The 23,115-nt window shown below is 32.4% G+C and overlaps 2 protein-coding genes and 1 long non-coding RNA gene across 6 annotated transcripts; 2 read left to right on the top strand and 1 right to left on the bottom strand.

The window, feature by feature from the left end:
* The first annotated feature begins 1,327 nt into the window (after window positions 1-1,327).
* On the top strand, window positions 1,328-7,451 carry Jheh2 (Juvenile hormone epoxide hydrolase 2). The gene is made up of 5 exons (XM_015509482.2): window positions 1,328-1,647; window positions 3,630-4,171; window positions 6,107-6,318; window positions 6,610-6,841; window positions 6,951-7,451. The coding sequence occupies exons 1-5, from the start codon at window positions 1,456-1,458 to the stop codon at window positions 7,171-7,173; spliced, it is 1,401 nt and encodes a 466-aa protein (XP_015364968.2). The 5' UTR covers window positions 1,328-1,455; the 3' UTR covers window positions 7,174-7,451.
* Window positions 4,179-5,029, top strand: LOC149058832 (uncharacterized). Its single transcript, XR_016190623.1, has 2 exons — window positions 4,179-4,701; window positions 4,764-5,029. It is a non-coding gene; the product is annotated as an uncharacterized LOC149058832 (long non-coding RNA).
* Kif3C (Kinesin family member 3C) lies at window positions 7,160-22,967 on the bottom strand. Of its 4 annotated transcripts, none has more exons than XR_016190621.1 (13): window positions 22,536-22,967; window positions 16,612-16,711; window positions 14,086-14,241; window positions 13,538-13,823; window positions 13,075-13,454; window positions 12,602-12,994; window positions 11,522-11,625; window positions 11,188-11,419; window positions 10,102-10,262; window positions 8,867-8,964; window positions 7,860-8,057; window positions 7,558-7,675; window positions 7,160-7,345 (listed from the first exon to the last, which is right to left on the bottom strand). XR_016190621.1 is itself a non-coding variant. In XM_089221696.1 (13 exons), the coding sequence occupies exons 2-13, from the start codon at window positions 16,684-16,686 to the stop codon at window positions 7,233-7,235; spliced, it is 2,289 nt and encodes a 762-aa protein (XP_089077822.1). In that variant the 5' UTR covers window positions 16,687-16,711; window positions 22,536-22,966; the 3' UTR covers window positions 7,160-7,232. The 4 variants fall into 4 exon arrangements, 2 of the variants coding, with proteins under 2 accessions (XP_089077822.1, XP_089077823.1); XM_089221696.1 differs by having other exon boundaries at window positions 7,885-8,057; window positions 22,536-22,966; XM_089221697.1 differs by lacking the exon at window positions 7,860-8,057 and adding an exon at window positions 8,682-8,788 and having other exon boundaries at window positions 22,536-22,966.
* Window positions 22,968-23,115: the final 148 nt, after the last annotated feature.

A 23,115-nucleotide genomic window follows, 5' to 3' on the forward strand; every position in this document is an offset into this window, starting at 1 on the left:
AATATTAAATACAGACAAGAGAGTAGAAACATAGATACCATACATGATACATATTATAATCATACTGGCATACTGCATACTATTATACTACTATTTAATATTATTTATTTATTTTTATTTCATCAGCGTAGGGGCCTAATATAATTTGATTAATCATAGGCCATAGTGGTGCCATACTTATCGTTATTTATGACTGATATATCATTATATATTTATTTATATCAAATAATATATAATACTAGCTGAACCCGTGCACTCGTAAACCCTACCTCTTGAATGTCTCAAACTGTTAATTAAATTCGTACGAAAAATGTGTTTTTATATTATACAATATACTATATAGGTTAATAATTCAAACCATAACACTTGATAGAACATAATAACATAATAATTTTTTTAACTATAGGTAACTTATATTTTGTATATTGTCATGATAATGATAAATACATTTTTAAACATTCAGTGATATAAGTTAAAAACTTCAAAGTAACTAGGTACCAAAATGGCAAAATCCAAAAAGAACCGGTCAAATATGATTGCTTTGTACCTTGTATGTGTATTATAATTGTTTGCAAGACTAACTATTGGTAGCCGGTAGGTACCTAACTATTATTAAGTTATCTGTTGCATTATTCATGATTATCATATTATAGCCATCACACGGACTTGGCCAGAGTAGCAGACGGCAACAGTGTAACCCGACTACATAATATAATGTTTAAAATAGTACAAACACGCATGGGCTCTTAGATACAGAGTGATTCACTGGTTTTGTCCTCTGATAGACCCACTCACCAGGCTTCAACATTGTGTGTAGACTGTGTACTACGGTACTATAATACTGTATACTCCTTTAAGCTACTACTCACATAGATTAAATATACTAGTATATTATAGTATATTTAATCTATGCTACTCACTTCTTATAAAAATATAAAATAAAATATACATAGCTGTTTGAATATTTAATTAAAAACGTTGATTCAAATTTTGAAATATTTACATAATATATTATTATCAACTCAAAACTCAATAACTCGATAAATTGCAGATAATATTTAAATATTGAACAAAACTCAAAAGTAATAGTTTAAAGTTTTTTTTAAAGTAATTTTCCAAAACATTAATATTTAAACTACTATCAAATGGAAAAAACTCAAAAACCCTTTTTTTGATGGAAATAAATTAAACACTGTATATAGTATGATTTATATTGTGCATTGATAATATCATGATAATATTTTAGTTTTTAGGTAGGTATAAGGCATTATTATTTATTAGCCATTAGGTACCTAAACTTTACACCTAGTCATAACAACGCTATCTATTCTAAGCTATCTGTCGTGTTTACTCGCGTAGTCACGTACCTACCTACAACTCGCGCCATAGCTCAGTGTGCTGCCGGCAGCGTACGAAACAGGAATAGTGGCACACCGATACAAAATACGATAGAAAATGGGAAAATTAAAATACTTGTTGGCCGCCTTAGTCGCATTTGTGCTAGTCGTTTACCAGAAAACTTCCATCGACATTGTAGAGCCCGAAACAATGCCCGTGGACGTTTGTTGGGGATCCAATTACGGCCGCGCGAAACACCGTAGCAACGCCAAAGAAATTCGACCATTTGTGATAAACGTCACGAACGAAGTATGTGATGATATCGTAAAATTTCGACAGTACATTAGCATCTAGTAAATACATTTTGCACAATATATAAATATGTAAACCCATCATAAGTTTTTATTGTATGACACTATTTTCTGCCTTAATATAATATTATATTTATCATAGTTGACTAGGTAGGTTAATGGTATATTAACCATATTAACCTTTTTTTATGGTATATTATAAATTAGTTATACACAAATAGTTTGTAAAAAAGGTGGGCTAATTGATACCGCTCTACTGAAGGTAATTTAGGCAACCTCGCAACCTCATACTAATTTTTCAAGCTTTAAGTCTAGTGAAAAAAAAAAATATTAACATTTTAACGGAAAAAATGTAAGTTTTAAATGCTCTAAATAGGTAACTCAAAAAAAGTCAAAATACTTTGGGAATTTGATTATGTTCAGAAAATAATAGAATAATCATTTACAATATTTTTCTTTACAATATACTAGATATATTAAAAACAATAAATTGTTTAAGCAATTAATATTTTAATAGGATAAATGCGTTACATTTTTTAAGTATTTTCCAAAGGTTTGATTTTTCACTATTTGCAACGATAGCTGATCGACTTAATTTGCTTCTAGTGTCTTATGCAGATCTATGATTAATCATCCACAATTTCACATAGTCTTTGTGGTCCTATTTTTCTAACGGAGAACCATTAATATTAATAAACATTAAATTGGAAATGTTCTTTATGGTAAGCATTGCTCTTAGTTTAGTATATACCTATGTTATTCATTAAGCTGAATCCTCTTTCACATTCCGCAGTAGAAACAGGACATTTTTTCATAAAAATTATCAAACTCTGGCATGTATATAGCAATCTTGTTATTAATGCTTTTAAATTTTGTAAACAATTTTGCACTTAATGTTATTATGTGTTGAGTATAATTTTAATTATTATTTAGACATTCAAAAATCTATTTGATATATTATGAGAATTGGTTATGAAACTTTTGTTTATTTTAATACCAAGACAAAAGTAAATCCATTTCTGATGAAACAAATTTACATTGTGGCAAATAACTTAAAGTTATAATATTTATTATAAGTATTTTTCAGTTATCAGTTATAGGTATATAAAGTTTAAATTGCTTTTTATCGCGTATCTACTAAAACTCGACCTTTGACCGATGACTTTTATCAATCATCAAAAAAACCGCTATTATGTTAATTAATTATTTGTAAATCTGATGTATTAATAATTATTTTTTTACTGAAAAAAAGTTTACTATTGACTTCAATCAGTATTTATTTCAATAAATAACGCAATTAGGAAATAATAAAATTTAAGACAAACAAAAATATTTGGTTTTTTTCATACATAAAATATGATTTTCATAAAGTCTTGGGATATTTTCAAGAGGACGCCACACTTGCATATTGTATTGTTTCCGTTTTACAGACATACAACCTACCGAAAACTGTTTTGTGCAAGATACCTTACACCCTCTGTATATTTATTGCAGAATTAACAAAATTTCACAACGCTTAGGGAAGAACTTTATCTGTGTCGTAGCGTTTTTAATAAGTAAAATAAATACAATTTAAGTTATCATTTTAAGAAAATTTGATTTTTTTTAAAATTAATTATTTATAATTATTGGTTAGTGTTATCGAAAAAAAAACGCTACTACACAGACAAAATTCTTGCCTATGCGTTGTGGAATTTTGTTAATTTTGCAATAAATACAGAGGGAGTAAACTATCCCGCACAAAACAATTTTTGTTATGTTGTATGTCTGTAAAACGGAGACAATTCATGCGGGTAAGGCGTCTTCTTAAGTTACTACTCGTGTTTTTCGTACTAATTTTGTTTGTTTTTCTTATCCTAAACATGGTCCCGATCACATAACTTACAATCCTTTGTCTATACGCCGCACGATATAACCGAGACTCAATCATGATGTCATATTTTAAAATAAAAAAATTCACCCCATATTCGTTTATCCCAGGTCATCGCGGATTTGAAGTACAGGTTGTCGAACGCCCGACCGTTCACAAAGCCGTTGCGGAACGTGAATTTCGAGTACGGCTTCAACGGCGACCACTTGGCAAAGATCATTGACCACTGGTCGAACCGTTATGATTGGACAGTCAGACAGACGTATCTCAACTCTTTGCCACAGTTCAAGACCAACATTTTCGGTCTGGACTTGCATTTCGTACACGTGAAACCACCTGCACGAACCACGGCCCGGACGATCCCGCTGCTCTTGCTTCACGGGTGGCCCGGTTCCGTCGTTGAGTTTTACAAAATCATTCCAATGCTTACCACACCGGTCGACGGTTTAAATTTCGTATTCGAAGTGGTGGCGCCCTCGTTACCGGGTTACGGATTTTCAGAGGCGGCTGCCCGGCCTGGTATGGGTCCGGCGCATATGGGCCAAATGTTCGTCAAGCTCATGGAGAGGCTCGGCCACGAAAAGTTCTACATCCAGGGCGGCGATTGGGGATCAGTCATAACCGAAGCGATTTCGAAATTATTTCCTGAAAGGTGAGAGATTCCCTAACCCCCGTGAATCAAGACATCTATTGGGCAAACATATTTTAGGCATATAACTACTGTCCAGTGGCGCCGAAACCATAAATCAAGGGTGGCAGTCACCACCCTTCTTTTAATGGGTGGGTGGTGGAGATCCCATGGTGGGTATCTAAGCATTTTAAGGATGAGGTTGATTACTGATTAGGTTTAATTCATAATAATATAAATTATAAATGATCCATCCTTATATATTTAATTATAAAGATTATAAAAATTCCTACTGATGCATTTAATGGTTTCAAACAAGTATATGGACTTAAGTAAGTATATAACTGTAGCAGATTTAAGAAGAGAATATATCCAATTTGCAAGTGTTTATATGGGATTAGAAAAATCTGTAACCCTACCAAAAAAATTACACACACAAAATGAGAAAATTACAGATGTACACTATTCTGATACAGAAAATGAACAAGATAGTGACGATGATAATTTTTATGGTGAAAATTAAGGAACTGTACACTCATTATACAATGTATACTGTAAGACAGGAATACAGGATTAAATTATGTATTTCCTGCACTATACATAACTTTTTGCATAGCTCTAACACTACTAATACCAAGTGCTTCGCCTGCAGAGAGAGCGTTTTCAAAATTAAAGCTGATCAAAACACGTCTTCGAAGTACCATGTGCGAAGATAGGCTTGAAGGACTGATGTTAATGTCGTGTGAAAAGGATGTTCCTGTTGATCCAGACAACATTATAAACGAAATGGCATCATACAGTTCAGTCTTAACAAAACTGTTAATTTAATTTTACGATTTAACAATAGGCAATAAAATATAATATGTTATCTATCGACTATCATTATGATTATTAACATTATTTGTTTTTCTTTAATCAATTAAAACCTAAAATATATAACAAGTAGCAACTAGCAATAATAGCATTTGATTAGGTACATATATTTATTTTGTTGGCATACTATTATTCAGTGATTTATTTGTTTATTTATATTACTATAAAACAGGACAAGGTCTAAAATCAACAAAAATGTATTTTGTGTACCTAGTTAACTTATAACTAAGAGTACTTGATATTTTCCAAACGCTTTATACATTGGATTGGATGGCTGTATTAAAGCGTAGTTTGCGGTATGGTATAGAATACGGGGTGTGCAAATTTATTGAGTAAAAAATAAGAGGAGTAATAGGAGTTCAAAATAATTAATTAATCTCAACCCCGGTATGGTATATTTAAGAGTATTGTGTGGGGGTGTGGGGGCTAAGCCCCCCTCTAGTCGGTTTTGTATACGGGGGGGGGGGGGGGTGGTGGTCCATATAACTTTTTTACATTCCAACGGCCCACCTTCTTAAAATATGGTTCGGCGCCACTGCTACTGTCATTTATATTCTCGAATCTATATATGTTATAATATTAACTATATAGATGTGAACTATATTTTCTCAATCACCACCGAGCGTTTAATCGTTTCCGCACAATTATATGAGCCACATTTCTGTACGTTTATATTTTAATCAAATACTCAGTGAGCACCTCTAGCTATATGTCAATTTATTCTCACACAGTTTTTGCAATTTTTGTACATTTGTAAGACTTAGACAGCTTATGCGAGTGTGACGCCCTGTTAAATTGACATAGCATTCAGTTTCTTTTAAAATTATCACCTTAGAACATATTTATATGGACGAGGTACCTATTTACGTTTCCTTCCATACCTACTCCCTAATTTTAACTGGAGAAATGCAAAATATTTAAGAGTGTTTTTATATTGTTTTATATTTGAACATTTTTAATACAATATTATTATTATACCGAACTCTATATATTGACAATGAATTATAAAATTATTTATTTTATTTTTTATTTAATCATAAAACTACATTTTATCATATTGTGTATTTATTATTAATTTCACCGTAGGGTATACGGCATGCATTCAAATATGTGTTCATCGACTACGTCTATGACACTAAATGAATACATTAAATTGTTTTTGGGGACGTACTGGCCTTCGATAATCGTCAGCAATGAGAATGAAAAATCCCGGACTTATCCGCTGAGCAAGGTGTTTTTTGGGTTCCTCGAAGAATCCGGGTACATGCATATACAAATGACCAAACCCGACACAGTGGGTATGTATTTTCATTTCACCTTGTTGTTAACATTTCAGAAATGAAAAACGTGCTATTAATTCGCTATAACTGCTACATGATCGTAATAAACCTTTTTAGTCATAACATGATCGTAGTTGGGTCTTGGTGGTGGGAAAAGATAAACAATTCCTAAAATAAAATTCAACATTTAATGAGTATAATTATTTTATAGCAAATTATATAGGAACGAATAATTATTTTTTTAATTATGTATTCATAATTATCAATTAAATGCTATTTTTAATTATTAATTTGCTATGATGCGTGCAGGAGTCGCTCTGAATGATTCGCCGGTCGGCTTGGCAGCTTACATCTTGGAAAAATTTTCCACCTGGACATCCACAAATTACAAAAATCTACCGGACGGTGGACTGTCTACGTTCAATACGGACGAACTGTTGGACAACGTAATGATATACTGGGTGACTGGTTCAATGACCACGTCGATGCGCGTGTACGCGGAGTTCGCGAGTAACAAATACCAAGCTCTCCCTCACTTAAAGTACGTATACATCACTGTACGCAATATGCGTATTTTACACCACATGTTCATGTTATACATAAATAAAAATTCCGATTTGATCGTTTTCTATTATACCTACTATATACAGGGCCAACGTTAAAGTTCCAGCGGCCTGTGCTATTTTCCCAAACGAGATGCCGATAGCGTTAGCATTGAAGAACATTTTGAATCGTAAATTCAAAAAACTGATCAGAGTTACAGAAATGAAGGATGGTGGACATTTTGCCGCGTTCGAACAACCCAGACTGTTGGCAGATGACATTTGGTCGACGATTTACGAGATGGAAAACATAAGAATAAACTCAATTTAACATTTTTATTTATTTTTTGTACACCACATTATTATCAATTTTTTTTTAGGAACATTTTTTCAAATTCTGTCCAAGGTATTTTTTTGTAGTTTTCGGTCACCGATAACCGGAAGAAGTGATTCTAATTTCGTCGGTTTTTTAACAATAGTTTCTGGTGATATACGTCTGTGTCCTGTAATAATAAAATATTTTTCTTATGACTTTAATATATGCATGATGTACCTATAGTATTTGTTCGATAAAATGACACATTATTATATTAAGTATTTAAGAGGGAATATTCTTTGTATCTGTCTTTTTATTATACTAACAGTTTAATCTTAGTACGTTAATTTTGCTAATAATATTTAGTTAGCTATTAGTGTAGACAGTAATACAGTATACCTTTCCATTTATGAAACGGTCTACCAGACTCTCCGTGGGATTGTATTAGCAACTCGGTAGCTCGTTTCGGTTTAAAGTAATTGCCGGCAAAGTCGTCTTCTGCCGATTTCTGATATTTCTGAAACATTAGGCATTAGATTATATTATGAAATACATAAATGCGTTTTAACTATTTAAATAAATAAAAAATGGTTTCCGATGTCCACACAATATTGCTATACGATTAAAAAACTTTCTTAACAAGACGTGATTGTGACTGACTGATATATTTATCGAAAGTCGTATGATTATGGCTTAACTACCGTGATGCATGTGCGACCGTTTCACCTGATCGTAGACTAGGGCATCCGGTGACGACGACCGCCGACTACTGTCTGAACTGGAAGACTTGTCGAACGACAGACCAGCCAGCGTGTTGAATATGCCCAGCGACATCTTCCTCCGACCGTTTTCGAACGTGCTAAACGCCGCCGAACCGTTGGCGGGTTGTGTTAACGTGCCTAATATCATATGCAAGAAAGACGCGTGCCATGAAGCCACAATAATACATTATATTATTCATTTAAAAGCGTAAAATATATATTTTAGGGTAAAGTGTACATTATTATTGGCACCAAGTAATTTTGTGTTCCGTATAGATAATGTTTTATTAATATTTTAATTGTTATACGGTTACACTGACAATGTTCTATCAATAACCTCTGTTCTATATCATATTATTTGTTTGATTATTTGCGTTTCGATGTCGAAATGAAGGGAGTTAAACTGCAGGTGTCAACTGGTAAAAACGAATTCTTAATAGATGCAAACAATAATTGTACAATTTATCCTACAAGCACGGCCAAAAATGTAAATAGGTAAATGAAATATAGGTATAGCTATAGCAGTGTCATATAAATCCCGTTGCCGAGACGAATATTATAAATTATAATGTACCGCGTGTTCTGCAAGAGCTTCCTGCAATATAATATAATAAGCGAAAACGATTTTTCAAGAGTCGGCGGTTTGGTTGATATAGAAAGAAAACAATATTTAAAATTGCGCACAAATCGCACACACTTCAGCTGTGTATGTAGGGCAGTGTAAACCACGCGATCCTACTGTTTAGCACACAATCATTTAACCTGTAGCGGATGGAACGTATATATTGACAACACATTTTCAGAGTTTTCTAATCTAGCCGGAGCGGTTACCGAATTAACGGATTGCCTGCAGCCCGAAGACGACGCACCTACCCCATCCAAGTATCGAAATAATCACAGGTTAAAAAATGAAAAAAATATCTAAACAATCCCTCCCCCTCGTTTACCCGAAGCCGGTGGTAGTTTTATCCTCGTCAGTTCTGGCAATTTCCAACTTTGCGTATCGTCCTCCCATTCTGCGTCTTCTTTTAACCTCTCCAAGTTGCTGAAAGAAAAATATCACACTTTATTGCGCCTATGAGGTGTTATACCAATGTTTGTACGTGGGACCATCGGTTATGACAATCACACATTTATACAATGTGATCACGATATTAGGTACCACTGAATTTCTCAGCTGGATGACCTTGGATTGAAATGAAGTGATAGGGTGCTGATAGGGAGTAGGTACTTAAATACATATTTTCAGACCAATTAAAATTTTTTAGCCCTCTCGGTACGCGCACGCCAAATACAATTTACTTTTTTTTAAATGACAACCCAAATTTTCCTGCAGATTCGGGTAGGGTATTTTTTTTTAAACATTTATTGTATAAAAAGTTTTTTTCTATTTTCAAAACTGACCTGCAAGTTAGAGTAAGTCAAAATTTGGATTTATGCACAATTCATGCAAAAAAAAAAGGATTAAAATATGTTAAATAAATTTATCGTATGAATTGTTCGAAGTTTTCGCCATCATGTTCTAGACATGATTCCAGTCGGCTCAAAAATTAAATTAAAGTTACTGCCTTGCAGATTTGATCCTCACTTAAAATAGTCATGTCCAGATTAACGTCATTGGATTTTTTTTATGGGAATATTTGAAGACTGCGATTTATGCAGATCCACCTGTTAATCATCTTCAGAACTTGATAAACAAAATACAGGCTGCATGCGATATTTTAAGCGAGGGCCAAATCAAGGCGGCAACTTTGACAACATTTTTGAGACGATTGGAATCATGTTTAGAACATGATGGCGAAAACTTTGAAATAATTCATACGGTAAATTTATTTAATACATTTTACTCCTTTTTTTTGCATGAATTATGCACAAAGCCAAAATTTGACTTACTATAACTTAGTCAGTTTTGAAAATAGAAAAAAACTTTTTATACAATAAATGTTTATAAAAAAAATACCCTACCCGAATCTGCAGAAAAAAATTTGGGTTGCCATTTAAAAAAAGTAAGTTGTATTGCGCACGCACATACCAAAAGAACTAAAAAATTGAAATTGGTCTGAAAATATGTATTTAAGTACTCAGTACTCCCTATCATCTCCCGAAAACCCCTTTTCAATACAAGGCCACACAGCTGAGATATTTAGTGGTACCTAATATCTTGATCACACAATATACCAACCTGTAATTGCATTCTTTCGATAGTGTTGGCACGATTTTTTCTAAGATTTGATTCTGAAGTTTGATCTGTCGCTCCTGTTTTCTGATTGTTTCTAGGTAATCCGTCCGCTCATTTTCGAATTCGCTCTGGATGTCTGCCACCTCTCGATCCGAAGCTTTCAACTGAAAATCAAAAATGTAAGACCGTAACACCCCTTAAACTTTTTTAGAAGGTAAACATTTTTGTTCAAATATTACTATCACCGTAAACACATCAAACAATATATTTTTATTTTGTACTTGTATGTATAGTTGCTTACGGTTTTAAAGAATTTAAGAATTTAAATTCTTTTTAGTCGTTTTAATTCGTTAATTTAAATTTGTTTTTATATCTATAACAATAAGCTTCTATATGGTATGTACCAAATTGGCTTGGTCTCTATATAATATTAATATAACTATTAATTTATATAAGACGCATTTGAAATATGTCGTTTAAAATGTATAAATAACATTTTTGTTCATAAATATATATTATAATTTATAAGGAATATTCAGTTTTTTGGATAAATTCACAGTACAAAAAAATAAAATATTATATCAATAAAATAGGGAAGCATTATATATCTAAATATATTAAATATATTATACACTTATGCATTGAGCCATTTAATATTAGTGAATTTAAAATAAATACAATTAGTTGTTTATATTTTGGCAGATTTATAGGTTTATAGCTAGTAAGTACAAATATTGACCAATAGATTTAAAAGTAGTTTAGTTTCAACTATTGTTAATGCCAATTTTTTTAACCACTACATATTCATACTTTTATTAAATAATCAAATGTTATTCATCGATTCTGCTAACTACTGTAGTCCATACCTATTAACTCACTCGGGCCACTTGGCTCCATTGATCACACCAAGTCTTAAATTTAATATAATACAATATATTATGAATATAATTATTATTTGTTTCGGTGGAATCGATAAATCTCCAATATATAATTTAGTCGACCCGTCTGGTCGGTCAGATCATAACTTTTATCATACTGTCGTAAATGCATTCCATAATAATAATATAATACATATATTATATGATATACTTTTTGTCTATACTTCTTCAAAGCTTCGTTCTTAGCCTTCAGCTCTTCCTGTATGTCGTCGTACACACCCAACACCAAGTTCGGTCCGTCTTCGGTCTCGACAGTGGCTAGCGCTCTCGCCAACGCGTTTAACCGTCTCTCAGCTGCTTTTTTCTTGCGCAATCGACGTTCCTGCAGCTCTCTGTCGTTGACTCTCTCCCCGCCGACCATACTCTCTTGCAATTTCTTCAACCTATACATTATAAACACGATACGTCATGAATTTAATCAATATACTTCTTAGTAGGTTTATAACACTATAATGGTGCGTTATGATAAAGTTATTAGATAGTACCTTTTCAGTATTTCCTGTTGCGACGAGTTTAGTTCCACTCGATTGCTCTTCAACGCTTTTTCGACAATCTGTTGTGGGGATGACGTCCTGTAATTGTAGTCGTTCTGAAAATAGGGAAAAACGTCTTTTTCTAATCTGTCGTATACAGTCGTGTACCACGGATTGTGCAGAGGACTTTGACATATTTACATATGTATTTTATATCAAATACCGGAATAAGGTACACACGAAAATTATGTAGCTGAATTGGATGTCTAGAATGCCGTGTAATAATAATTTATTATTAAAACTAATTTAGAATAAATTATAAAAACTACTTGAAGTCTTTAAGAGAACGTCACACCCGCATGTGTTGTCTCCGTCTTACAAACGTATAACATAGCAAAATCTGTTTAGCGCGGGACAACTTTTCTCCCTCAATGTTTATAATAGAATTTTCAAAATTTCACAACGCATAGGTAAGATCTTTATCTGTGTCATAGCGTCGTTATTTTTTTGATAGCACAAACCAATAATTTTAAGTAATTTAATGAAAAAATAAAAAATAAATGTATTTTCTTAAGGTTATAACTTAAATTATATATATGTTATTAAAAAAATAACGACGCTATGACACAGATAAAGTTCTTGCCTATGCGTTGTGGAATTTTGGTAATTCTACTATAAATACAAAGGGAGTAAAGTTGTCCCGCGCTAAACAGATTTTGCTATGTTATACGTTTGTAAGACGGAGACAACACATGTGGGTGTGGCGTCCTCTTAAGCGAATTTTGTAGTCTGCTTGTCAGGTTAATTTAATTTAAATAATTATTTGAATTTTACCTTCATATAGTATTTCTTACCTAAATAATAAATATTCAATTGTTACTACTGCTGTCTACATTATGTTTAAATATACTATAGTCTACATGCATGTATACGCGTATGTTCAAATTTGTGGTCCATATAGGGACAATATATTATATTGTATAAATACTAACATGAAAAAAAATGTCGAATGTCACACGTTAATTCATGTCAAAATAAAACTAAACACTTAATAAATAAAAAAATAATTTATGCAGCTTATACAATACGTACTTGATTTGAGATCTTTGCCAAGTTTTTATCGTACTTCTCTTTCAACGATTTCAAATCTGCTTGCATCTGACACTTGGAGTTATATTCTTCTTGGTACTTTTCCCTTAGCTTAACCATTTCATCTTGATACTCTTGTCGCAATTTTTCTTTTTCAGAAATATCGTTGGCTGGCAACTGAGCAGTGGATGCTTCCAGCAGTTCTTTGAGTTTTTTTATCTGTTCTTGATACTGGCGCAGCATTGTGTCTTTGGGATCTTCGTTCACGTGTGGTTCGTTGTATATATTCTTGGCACGATTGGCGTACCTTAATGTCGATAAGGTTTCGTCATAGTTATTGTCGGCAGGTGACAGGCAAGCGACCATCAACGTTTTCGTATTTCCGCCAAGAGAATCCTACGACCAATTTATTTGAAAAAAAAAAACGATGAGAGAGGACGAAAATTTACATTTTTTTTTTTAAAATTATATTTTACCTGTAGCAGCCGGGTGAGTTTTGAATCCCTGTATGGTATATGTTTTGCTTTTCCGTCCACCAGGGCTGATATCACGTTGCCTAAGGCCGACAAAGAGAGATTGATTTTTGTGGCTTCTTTAAACCGGTCGCCCGAAGCTCCGGTTTTCGTCTGACGTTCGCTACCCGCCAAGTCGACCAAGCTCAGTTTGCCCCGTTTTATTGACTTAATATCGTCCTCGTCCTGGGATGTTGACATCATTTCCACGGATATGGTGAATATCGAATGACTCCTAGAAGAGTCGGCGTTCATCATTGTGGCCCCCGTTGCTCTGTTCCTCCAACCCTGTTCCATGAGCTTTTGACACTCAGTCACATCTTGTACGGCGTGATGCGATAACTCTAAATAATAAACATATATAAGATATGTAAATGAAAGTGAGTAGAATCATTAAAATTAAAATAATATAATAACGCGTGTGTACCGTGTACGTAGACTCCCCTTTCTGGGTTCTCCTTCAACTCAAGTCTCCGTTTGGTGTCTGTGCTCAACAGGTCTCTCACCTCTTCGTTGTAGATCTCGATATATGAGGCGAGCACCAAAAACTTAACATCATCCGTGACGGATATTGCCTCGAAGACGTGTTCGAAGGCTCTGGGTATGATACCGCGTTGGTTCGGTGGCGAATCTACACCTTGCATCGAAAAACTTTTACCACATCCAGTCTGCCCATACGCGAACACTGTACAATTGTAACCTTCTAAGATGCCCTATAGACATACACACGTGTAATACAATATTAGTAAATTGATGTGCAGCGTATATCTAAGACGATGCTCGTCCCTATACCCAATAACAGTTAATCTATATATAGATTATAACCTAACCCTTTGAACCCCCCCCCCCCTGAAATTAAGTTACTGTCTCTATAATATCGCAAAATTAATTGCAGAAAATCACAAGACATCACGATCTTGTTAACTATTATATGTATACAAGCACATGCAACATATAATAATATGTATTACTTACTTCCACAAAAGGATAAGCGATGTCGTTGTATATCTGTTCTGTGTTTGAATCGGGCCCGTAAACACCGTCGAACGTAAACGTTTTTGGCGGTGCCGAACCATCTGTGGGATTGACAATCGAACAAGTGCATTTTTCCGAGTCTATAAACACAACGTTCTGAAACGTTTTACGGGCGTTGATTAAAAAAACTTACTGAATATAGGTTAAATTAATAATAATTATACAATTACGATGGATAAAATATAAAAATATATGTTATAGCATAATGATAAATGACAGAGTTTGTCTGTTCCGATATATGTATTAATACAAATGAGTAAAATAAGTTCGGGCGAATGTATCGAAAACTCGATATTCGCACAGTACAACAAAACATTAAAATAATAATTTTATTGTATTATACCTATACCTCTACTTGTATAATACCATGCAACGGATAGAGTATGAAAATCGCGTAATACCGCACCTATGTCTATTGGGTTAAGTAGGATTATTATTTTTAAAACGTTTAATTTGTACATTGCCCGTGTAATTTGTTCATTATTTACCTTTAAGTGGATAAAGTGTTTTGTTAAAATAAAATACTATAAATATCAATTATTGGTAATATTACTGTCATAAAATAATTCAATATGTTTAAATATACATCATGATAAAACATGTACACGATATTGTATGATTTAAAACTTCAATAAGGTGCACTTTCTTATGCACTTGTTCGGCTATTAAAATTGTATTATTTACTTTATTAAAATGTGTTCTCTAAAAGAAAAATGTTATGAGAGTTTCGATAAATTAACTTATGAAAAGAATGAGAATTCAGTGTATTTAACGGAATTAAGATATTATGACATTAGAAATTAAAAACGTGAAATTAACAAGTAAAAAGCAAATAAATCACACAAAATTTAAAAAGAGATACGACATTATTACTTATTAGTTATTAGTATTAGTGGAAATCAAATGATTTTGTCATGGGGAGAGAGGTATGGCTGATTTTTTAACATACGCAATTTAATTTAAAAAGATCGTGGGTATCTATCCCACTCATATTTGACAGCCACTGATAGATAAAATAAATTAGTATTTTTAATGTCAGAACTCAGAAGGTAGTACTAATTTATTAAAGGTATACAGTATTTGCAACTAAATGATTATTATATTATTATTATTATATTATTAGCTTACAATTGTGATTAGTTAAAATTATTATGTACATATAGAAGGGTGTTCACAATGGAACTAAAATTATATGGAGTATTTGAATGTAAAATACAAAAATTGTAAATCTTGGGCATAAGCGCAAATTGACTACATTTTTTTTTTTTTTGGGGGGGGGGGGTTGGCTCAATCCCTCTTCTCATATAGGTTATAATATATAAGTATAGATATTAATACTATAGTTAATAGATTTTGAATTGGGGGGACTTGACTGAAATTGGGGGGGGGGGGCTAAGTCCCCCTCAACCCCCTCCCCCAATATTTGTACCAATGATCTGAAAGATACTTTGAAACAGAATTTTAAATGTTTCAATCAATAACTGTATCTACTTAATTTTTCAATTTTTTTCATCAAATGTAAAACAATAACTTCATAGATATTTTTTTTTTTGGATCAATAATATATGATTTGATGTTTTCGACTTCATACTTTATCCACAGCACACTGGATAATATGTATGTTGTACACATTATACTATTCATATGGATAAGTTGTACATTACCCAGTAATGTGTTCAATGTGTTGGTAGTTGGTACACTATCCATTTTCGTAATCTACCCGGTAAATATATACATATAGGTCCAAACATAACGTCTCGTACAAATGTAGGTACAAGATATATCACGATGTGGTCGATTTTTTTTACTCAATACAAAAACCGATAATTATGTGTATTATTAAAGTATGGATTTTATATTATATACTACTACGGCATTATGCAGGTATGATTATAATTTATCACAAACAATTATAATATTATTTACGAGACATAGTTCCAAGCAATCAGAATAATAAAGTGATGCTGTAGTACCTACATATAGTAATAATGTAGTATACACATGTGTTTGAAAACGATGTATCTACCGATACTTAGGATATACCATGTACATATTATAATTTATAATACTACGATTTTTTACGAATTACGCAGTTAAGTAGCCGGTCAACGGTCTATTTCTGTCCGTACACCGGGTAAGATATAATATATATAGAATTGAAAAACGAAATTTCGGCGCATGTATAATCACTGCATATTACAATGTAATGCTCTATGGGGTTAAGAGAGACTTGGGTGGGTGTTAGATGTGCGAATTGCGTGTCCGACTTGTTTGCTATTAGTATACTTAGGGCGGGTGACGTGCTAGCTATTACTAGGTTTATAGGTCACAGTGGTGTGCAGGAATATTGTTTTTATATATAATAATGCGGTAGTGAATGGCCGCTGACGAAATCTCATTACAGCTTTAATGGCTTATTATATATATACTATAAAACTATATAGGTCAGGTATGAATATAACTCACCTTACTATTTAACGCCCGTTCCCTCGTGTTCATAGGCCGACACCTCGCAATGACTTTTACATTTTCCGAAGTCATCGCTGTGCATTGAATGTAGCACCGCCTTATTATATGTATATGCAACAAAATTTTACAAAATTGTAAATACATTATAATAATAGTAAAATAAATTATTGACAATTATTAAATATTTCGACAAAAAATACATTTTCCTAGTTCTCTCAAATCATAATGTGTGTATAATAATCTTATACTACATTTGTTATGTTACAATTGTGAAGGGTTGTAAAATCAAAGCTTTCTAATGAAAACTTTTAGATGTTATAAGCATTTAAATTTTGTGTGTGTGTGTGTGTGGAAGGGGGACAGGTGATATTTGAAAACCTTATTTTATTCCAAATTAACTGTAAGTTACAAACAAATGTTTGTAAAAATTAAAAAAGTTAAAAGGATAGTTTAAAACCATGAAATATACAAAAATAATAGTTTAATGTTTTATATTACACTTATCTTCCGTGCTAGTGTCTTATATTACATTATATGATGTATATATAATAATATAAAAATTCATCTATACCTACCTAATTACCAATATACATCCTTTATTTCCAATTTTAACAGCCAAAATCGAAAATTGTTTATTTAAAAGTATGTAATATAATATTAGGATAACAATCATAACAAAATATAAATTATAGTATTAATTATTATATGTAGACTATAGTTTAGTAGATATTAAACATTTATACTACTTTACTTTAGTGATTCATTTTATAATAAACTATTATAAATCAATTCTATGTTATATTTTGACAGCTGAAATTTTAAATTTGTAATACAAATAATGAAAGCACTCTTTAAGAGAACTAGAGAGAACCTATTATGTTTTAAGGAGCAATCTATAGGCAATTCATAATATGACATGTACATTTGAACTATGTCTATGTGTGAGTAGTAAATGAACATTACTCATATATTATTATTATGTTTCTGAAAATCGTTGTCAAGCCATGTCGGACAATCTCTGACGAGTGCAAATTTCGCACACGCACACACATGTCCAGGACTCCCGCATCAATTCTGAGCTGTACCTATTATAATATGTTTGTCCGGGCCATTTTCTACACTTTTAATAATACAATTTGTCATAAATGATTAAATGTTAAGATTGATTTTGATAATAATAATGTTTATCTAATTATCTTAATAAAAAAACAAAAACTAATAAATTGTTGGGTTAAAATTATATTTTACGGGCTTTAGGCACAACGATTTTAGTTATGACACCGTCAAAATTTATTGTTGAAGCTAAAAAGCCAATGCATTATCTATAGATAAAAGAACGAGTGTCATACAATATAAAAATATAAAAATGACTAAATAAATATTATATACCTATGGATATTATATTTATATAGATCATAAAATGCTATTTTATAATATTATTTAATATAAAAATTAAAAATAAATTTAGGGCCTATGGGTCTATGGGCCTTTGTACTCCAGGTCCAACAGTTTCCCCTGTAGAGCCCTTTAAAATTGAAAATCTACTTCCTAAAATACCAAGATATTTTGTTCAAGAATTCATATATATTTTATACTTAAATTATATTACAAATTAAAATTTGACTTTCCGAAGTATGTATGTAATTTACTATCGATTATAAGTCTAAAACATACGAAAAATACGTATGCTCCAATCCCCTTAAGTTGATATTGATTTGTTATTTTTGAATAAATTTTAATATTTTAGGACTGTAACATATAGATTATAGACTGTAACACGTGTGTATATATAGGTAGCTACCTAAAAAATCGAATATCAATTACTTGTATGTTCTGGTTATGTATAATATACTTAAATATATAATATGATAAATAAATTAATTAAACTATTTTTTGTTTTTGTTTTACCTAGTATCGTATAACGGGTCACGCAGCTCAATTATTCTGAGCTAGAATATTGGCCTCTTTGACCCTGAGATTCTTATGGCTATGCTTAGTAAATTCGAATCCTTTGAAATATTAAATGTATAAGAATTTATTTGAAAAACATACGTGCCGTCATTATCTATCTCATTGTTTGGTTTTTTATCATAATAATTTATGCTTTATTTAAAAATTTAAAATTATAATTAGCGTTTCGCTGTAGTATTAATGTGTATTATTCGTGTCCGATTCATATTCGATTTTTTTACGTGTGTCTGATAACTTATTATAACATACAATTCGTTATAATATACGTGGATACATGTACATAAAGTACATTTCGACATTTCGTGTCACGATAACACAACGAAATTGTTTTTTACATTGCGTTATCATAACGAAATAATCAAGTTGTATGGGTGCCCTAAGTTTAATTTTAATTTCCATTATATATATATATATATATATATATATATATATATATTAGATATGTGTGATAAAAACATTATATTACATTATTACCTATGTAACATCATAACGATTTTTTCATCGGAAACGTAAAAAATATAAACAAATTGCGCCACAAAATATAATGTATAACTGTTAATAATTCATACCTGTCGTATTGCTACAACAGTATAAATGGTAAACATAATGTTAATTACCTAAGTAACATTTTTATTGGAACACTTCAAGTTTATTAGGCAATACAATAAAAAAAAATCAAGATGAAAGTTTGAAATGCGATTTAAGTGATTAAACTAATAAAACTAAATAAGTCGACGTAGGAAAAACTATCGTTACCTATACAGAGTTTGACCGCATCCATCCTAGTGGCACAATTAAAAGGAAGAGACTATAGGTGCTTATCACCCCAATACTAAGATTTAATCCTAAAAAAATTAATTGACTTTGAAATGTTTTTTTTTTGTGTTATTCTCAAGTTACAGATCTATACATTTTTACTTATCCGTAATTAATTAACATTAAAAATTCTAATGGTAAGATTATAATATCGATTATTGATGTGTACAATTTTGTGTGATTTTCATAATCGGTTATTTACTTGGCTCACAATTGTGTCACATTCATAAAAAAAAAAAAACATATATCGTCAGGTAGTATGTAAAACAAGTTTAGAGAACGCTTCGCTCAGAATCTAAAATGTGTAACATGGTATAATATGTAGGGGAGACGTAGTGTGATATGGAGGCAACCCTATCTCAAGTTATTTTAAGTCAGCAGCTTAAGTTAAATCTACAGCCTGCCCCAGAATTTTAACCCTAGTTAAACGCTCAAAATGTAAGGGTTTGACACACCACACGCCAAAACCAAAATTATTGGACACAAAACGTGGTACACTTTCGGTTCAAGGTTTTATTTTCACGGCGGTATAGAAATAATAAAACCAGCCAAAAGAATGATAATGACATTATGTACTTGTATGCGACGCATACATAAATGTGCGAACTTGGAACGCGCGTCTGCACTTTGCACACGACCGCACCCCCTACCGCACCCACCCGCCGACAACGATGTGGGTACACACTACGCGCACTATACGGTCCGACCGCCGTTCATGTATAATGATATTATTATAATACCTAACGATAAGTGGGTGCGAGTTATTCAATTCGCGAAAATAATCAATAACATAGGTATCGTATTATCATTATTATCAGTAGGTATGTATATTATAAGTTAGTTCGTTGTCATACACCTGTCAAACGCAATCACCACCAACACGTACGTGTATACGGCCGACGTCTATACACGAATGTCGGCACATTTATTCAGTCCCAACCTCCCAACCCCATGGCTAACCTCGTACTTATAAGAATTCGTGTGCCACCGTTTTCGAACACACACACACACACACACACACACACACACGCATTATGCTATACTGCAAACTACAATTGTGTGTAGTTATACGTATAGGTATATCGTATATGTCATAATATAGTATAATAATATATGTCGAACAGGTCGAATATATTTTGTATATTGAGTGTCGAGTTGAGGTGTTCCAAGAAAAATAAATAATTTTAATACATCGTCCACGACACATTTACAAAAAAAAAAAAAAGTTTATATTAGTACTTATTTATTTAATTATTTTTGAACATTTAATATGAATTAAACTTAATTGTCAACTATATTTTTTTAAATTATAGGTGTATGCTTTTTGTCCATCATTGAAATAAAAAGTACTAGATTATACATTTATACAGAAATTGAACAAAAGCTAAGAAAATAAAACAATAAATTTGAGTAGAACGTATTCCCAGCAAGTTTGAATGAATATCATTATTTTAGAATTTAGGGTGACAATATATGAAAAAAGCAATGTAGGTACTCTGCAGCACACAAAGAAATGTTCGTTCAAACTTTATGCTGGGGATAACAATTTTTTTTTTTTTATTGATCTAAAGACATCGGCGACAACGGCCATTAGTCGTAAACGTTGACATTTTTTTTCAAGTATCATAAATATATTGTTTAAATTAAATTGTACAATTCATATTTTCTTAAAAAAGTCAAGATTTGTAGTGTAGAGTCTGAATTTGGACCGAGGGCTGCATCTAAAGTGGTTGGAATGTTCAGTTGAATGAGTGCATCTGTGTATTGACGGCATTCTGTGAGGATATGTTGGACTGTTAGTTCGGTACCACATGTTGTGCAGATAGATTTTTCATCTTTTGACATGAGGTAACCGTGGGTTAATCGAGTATGCCCGATGCGAAGTCTGTTCATAATTACTCCTCCTCTTCTTTTCGAGAGGAAGTTGGGCCAACTGAAAATTGAGTTTTTAATTTTTCTCAATTTGGTGTTTTGTTCGAGCCAGTGAGTTTGCCATTTGATTTTGATCAGTTCTTTAATTTGGTTTTTTGTGTCTGCGAATGTAGAAATATTTAATATGGGTATATCAGTGTGTTCTACTGCTATCTTGGCTTCTTGATCTGCCTTTTCATTGCCCTCTATGTCGTTGTGCCCCGGGATCCATATTAGTGAAATTTTGATTCCAGTTTGATAAACTAGGCTAGTTTTGGATAACAATTGTTTTACTGTTTAAGAGCTTATAATCCCCGATTTCTTTAACAAGCAGTATTATGATGAGGTGGCTTGGTGACAAAATATCAAACCTTAACGCAAATAGTAAAATAAATAGCCTATGTATATCTTAGATAACGCCATCTGCAGCACATTAGACAGCAAGACATCAGCTTTAAGTAGTGATAGTGCGAGCGCTCTGCGATGTTGTTAAATCTCCGGACATAGGTCAAGCGATAGACGACGTTTGGCTTACTTTTTTTCAATCAAAAATCAGTGCGTTTTTATTTCATTCATATACGTATCTTAACAACGTACTTGGACACTTGGTGCATACCTACTACTAATGAAATAATTCAGGTCACTACCTGTATGGCGGCTTTCAGAAAATAAAAATAATAAAACCGATGATCATATTAAACGTTCTAGCGTTCTAGTAATCTATCGTTGTTTGAAATTCGATTTGAATACATAAATACTTTTAAAAAGTCCACTAACTTACAATTTATAGGGAAAAAAGAATTACCATAATTTTCATTGAAAAAGAGGTTTTTATGCCACAGGTCAATACATAATATCATAATATTTATATGGTTTAAGAATCTAATTACCTATTTCAAAATATGGTCTTTAGGTATAATAGATACCTTGATTATTATTAATTATATAGTGATTAAGGAATCCAGGAACTCTATAAACACCCTAAAAAAAAAAAATGTAAAATGTAATCCCATAAACATGTTACATAGGTATATCGGTATATGTATACACAATTATAGACGATAGTACGATACATAATCCGAGAGGTCGTAAAAAAGTTTAAAAAGTTCAAAAACACTACTCTGAAATAGCGTCAAAATATAATTTAAGTCTACACAGTGTTTTTTAGGCATATAGCCATGTACCTATATCTAATACTACAATAAGTAATTGCTGTAATTTACCTCACTTCCCGCTCTTATATTTGTGGTTAAACACGTCGCCTAAAAATTCCAGCACTAGGATTGAATAGACACACTGAACCGCGACAGACGACAGTCTTGACACCGATGAGTTTTCGAAACCAAAAACGACTTGCTAAAATATATGCTTGAGATACCTAAATAGCAACCGGAATCTATATGTAGGTATTTACTAACGAGTTGGTGAGGTCATTAAGTGTTATGCCCAATAATTCCTACGCGACAACATTAAATTTATCGATGACCTTAACTCGATCACTCTTTCGGATAAAGGCGATAGACCACACGAGTGAACACGAGACTGCGGCGCGTTATATGTTACTGAATTCAAATTTCAAATCGTGAGGAGCCCACGGACGGCGGCGAACGCGCGTCGACTTCGGCTCGAGGCTTTTGTCGGACTACAGGTGGTACAATGTACAATATAACCATACATAATGATAATAATAATGTACCTGGTGGCGTTATCGTATAGTGGTGGTGTGTGCATATAAGAGCGGTAACCACGGGCTACGGTACGAAAGGTTGATGGTTGGGACTGTTGGAAGGAGGTGCGTGATTA

Source organism: Diuraphis noxia, unplaced genomic scaffold (genome assembly GCF_037042655.1).
Source record: "Diuraphis noxia isolate RWA-SAM2 unplaced genomic scaffold, SU_Dnox_SAM2 contig0002, whole genome shotgun sequence".
In the NCBI taxonomy this organism is placed as follows: domain Eukaryota; kingdom Metazoa; phylum Arthropoda; class Insecta; order Hemiptera; family Aphididae; genus Diuraphis; species Diuraphis noxia.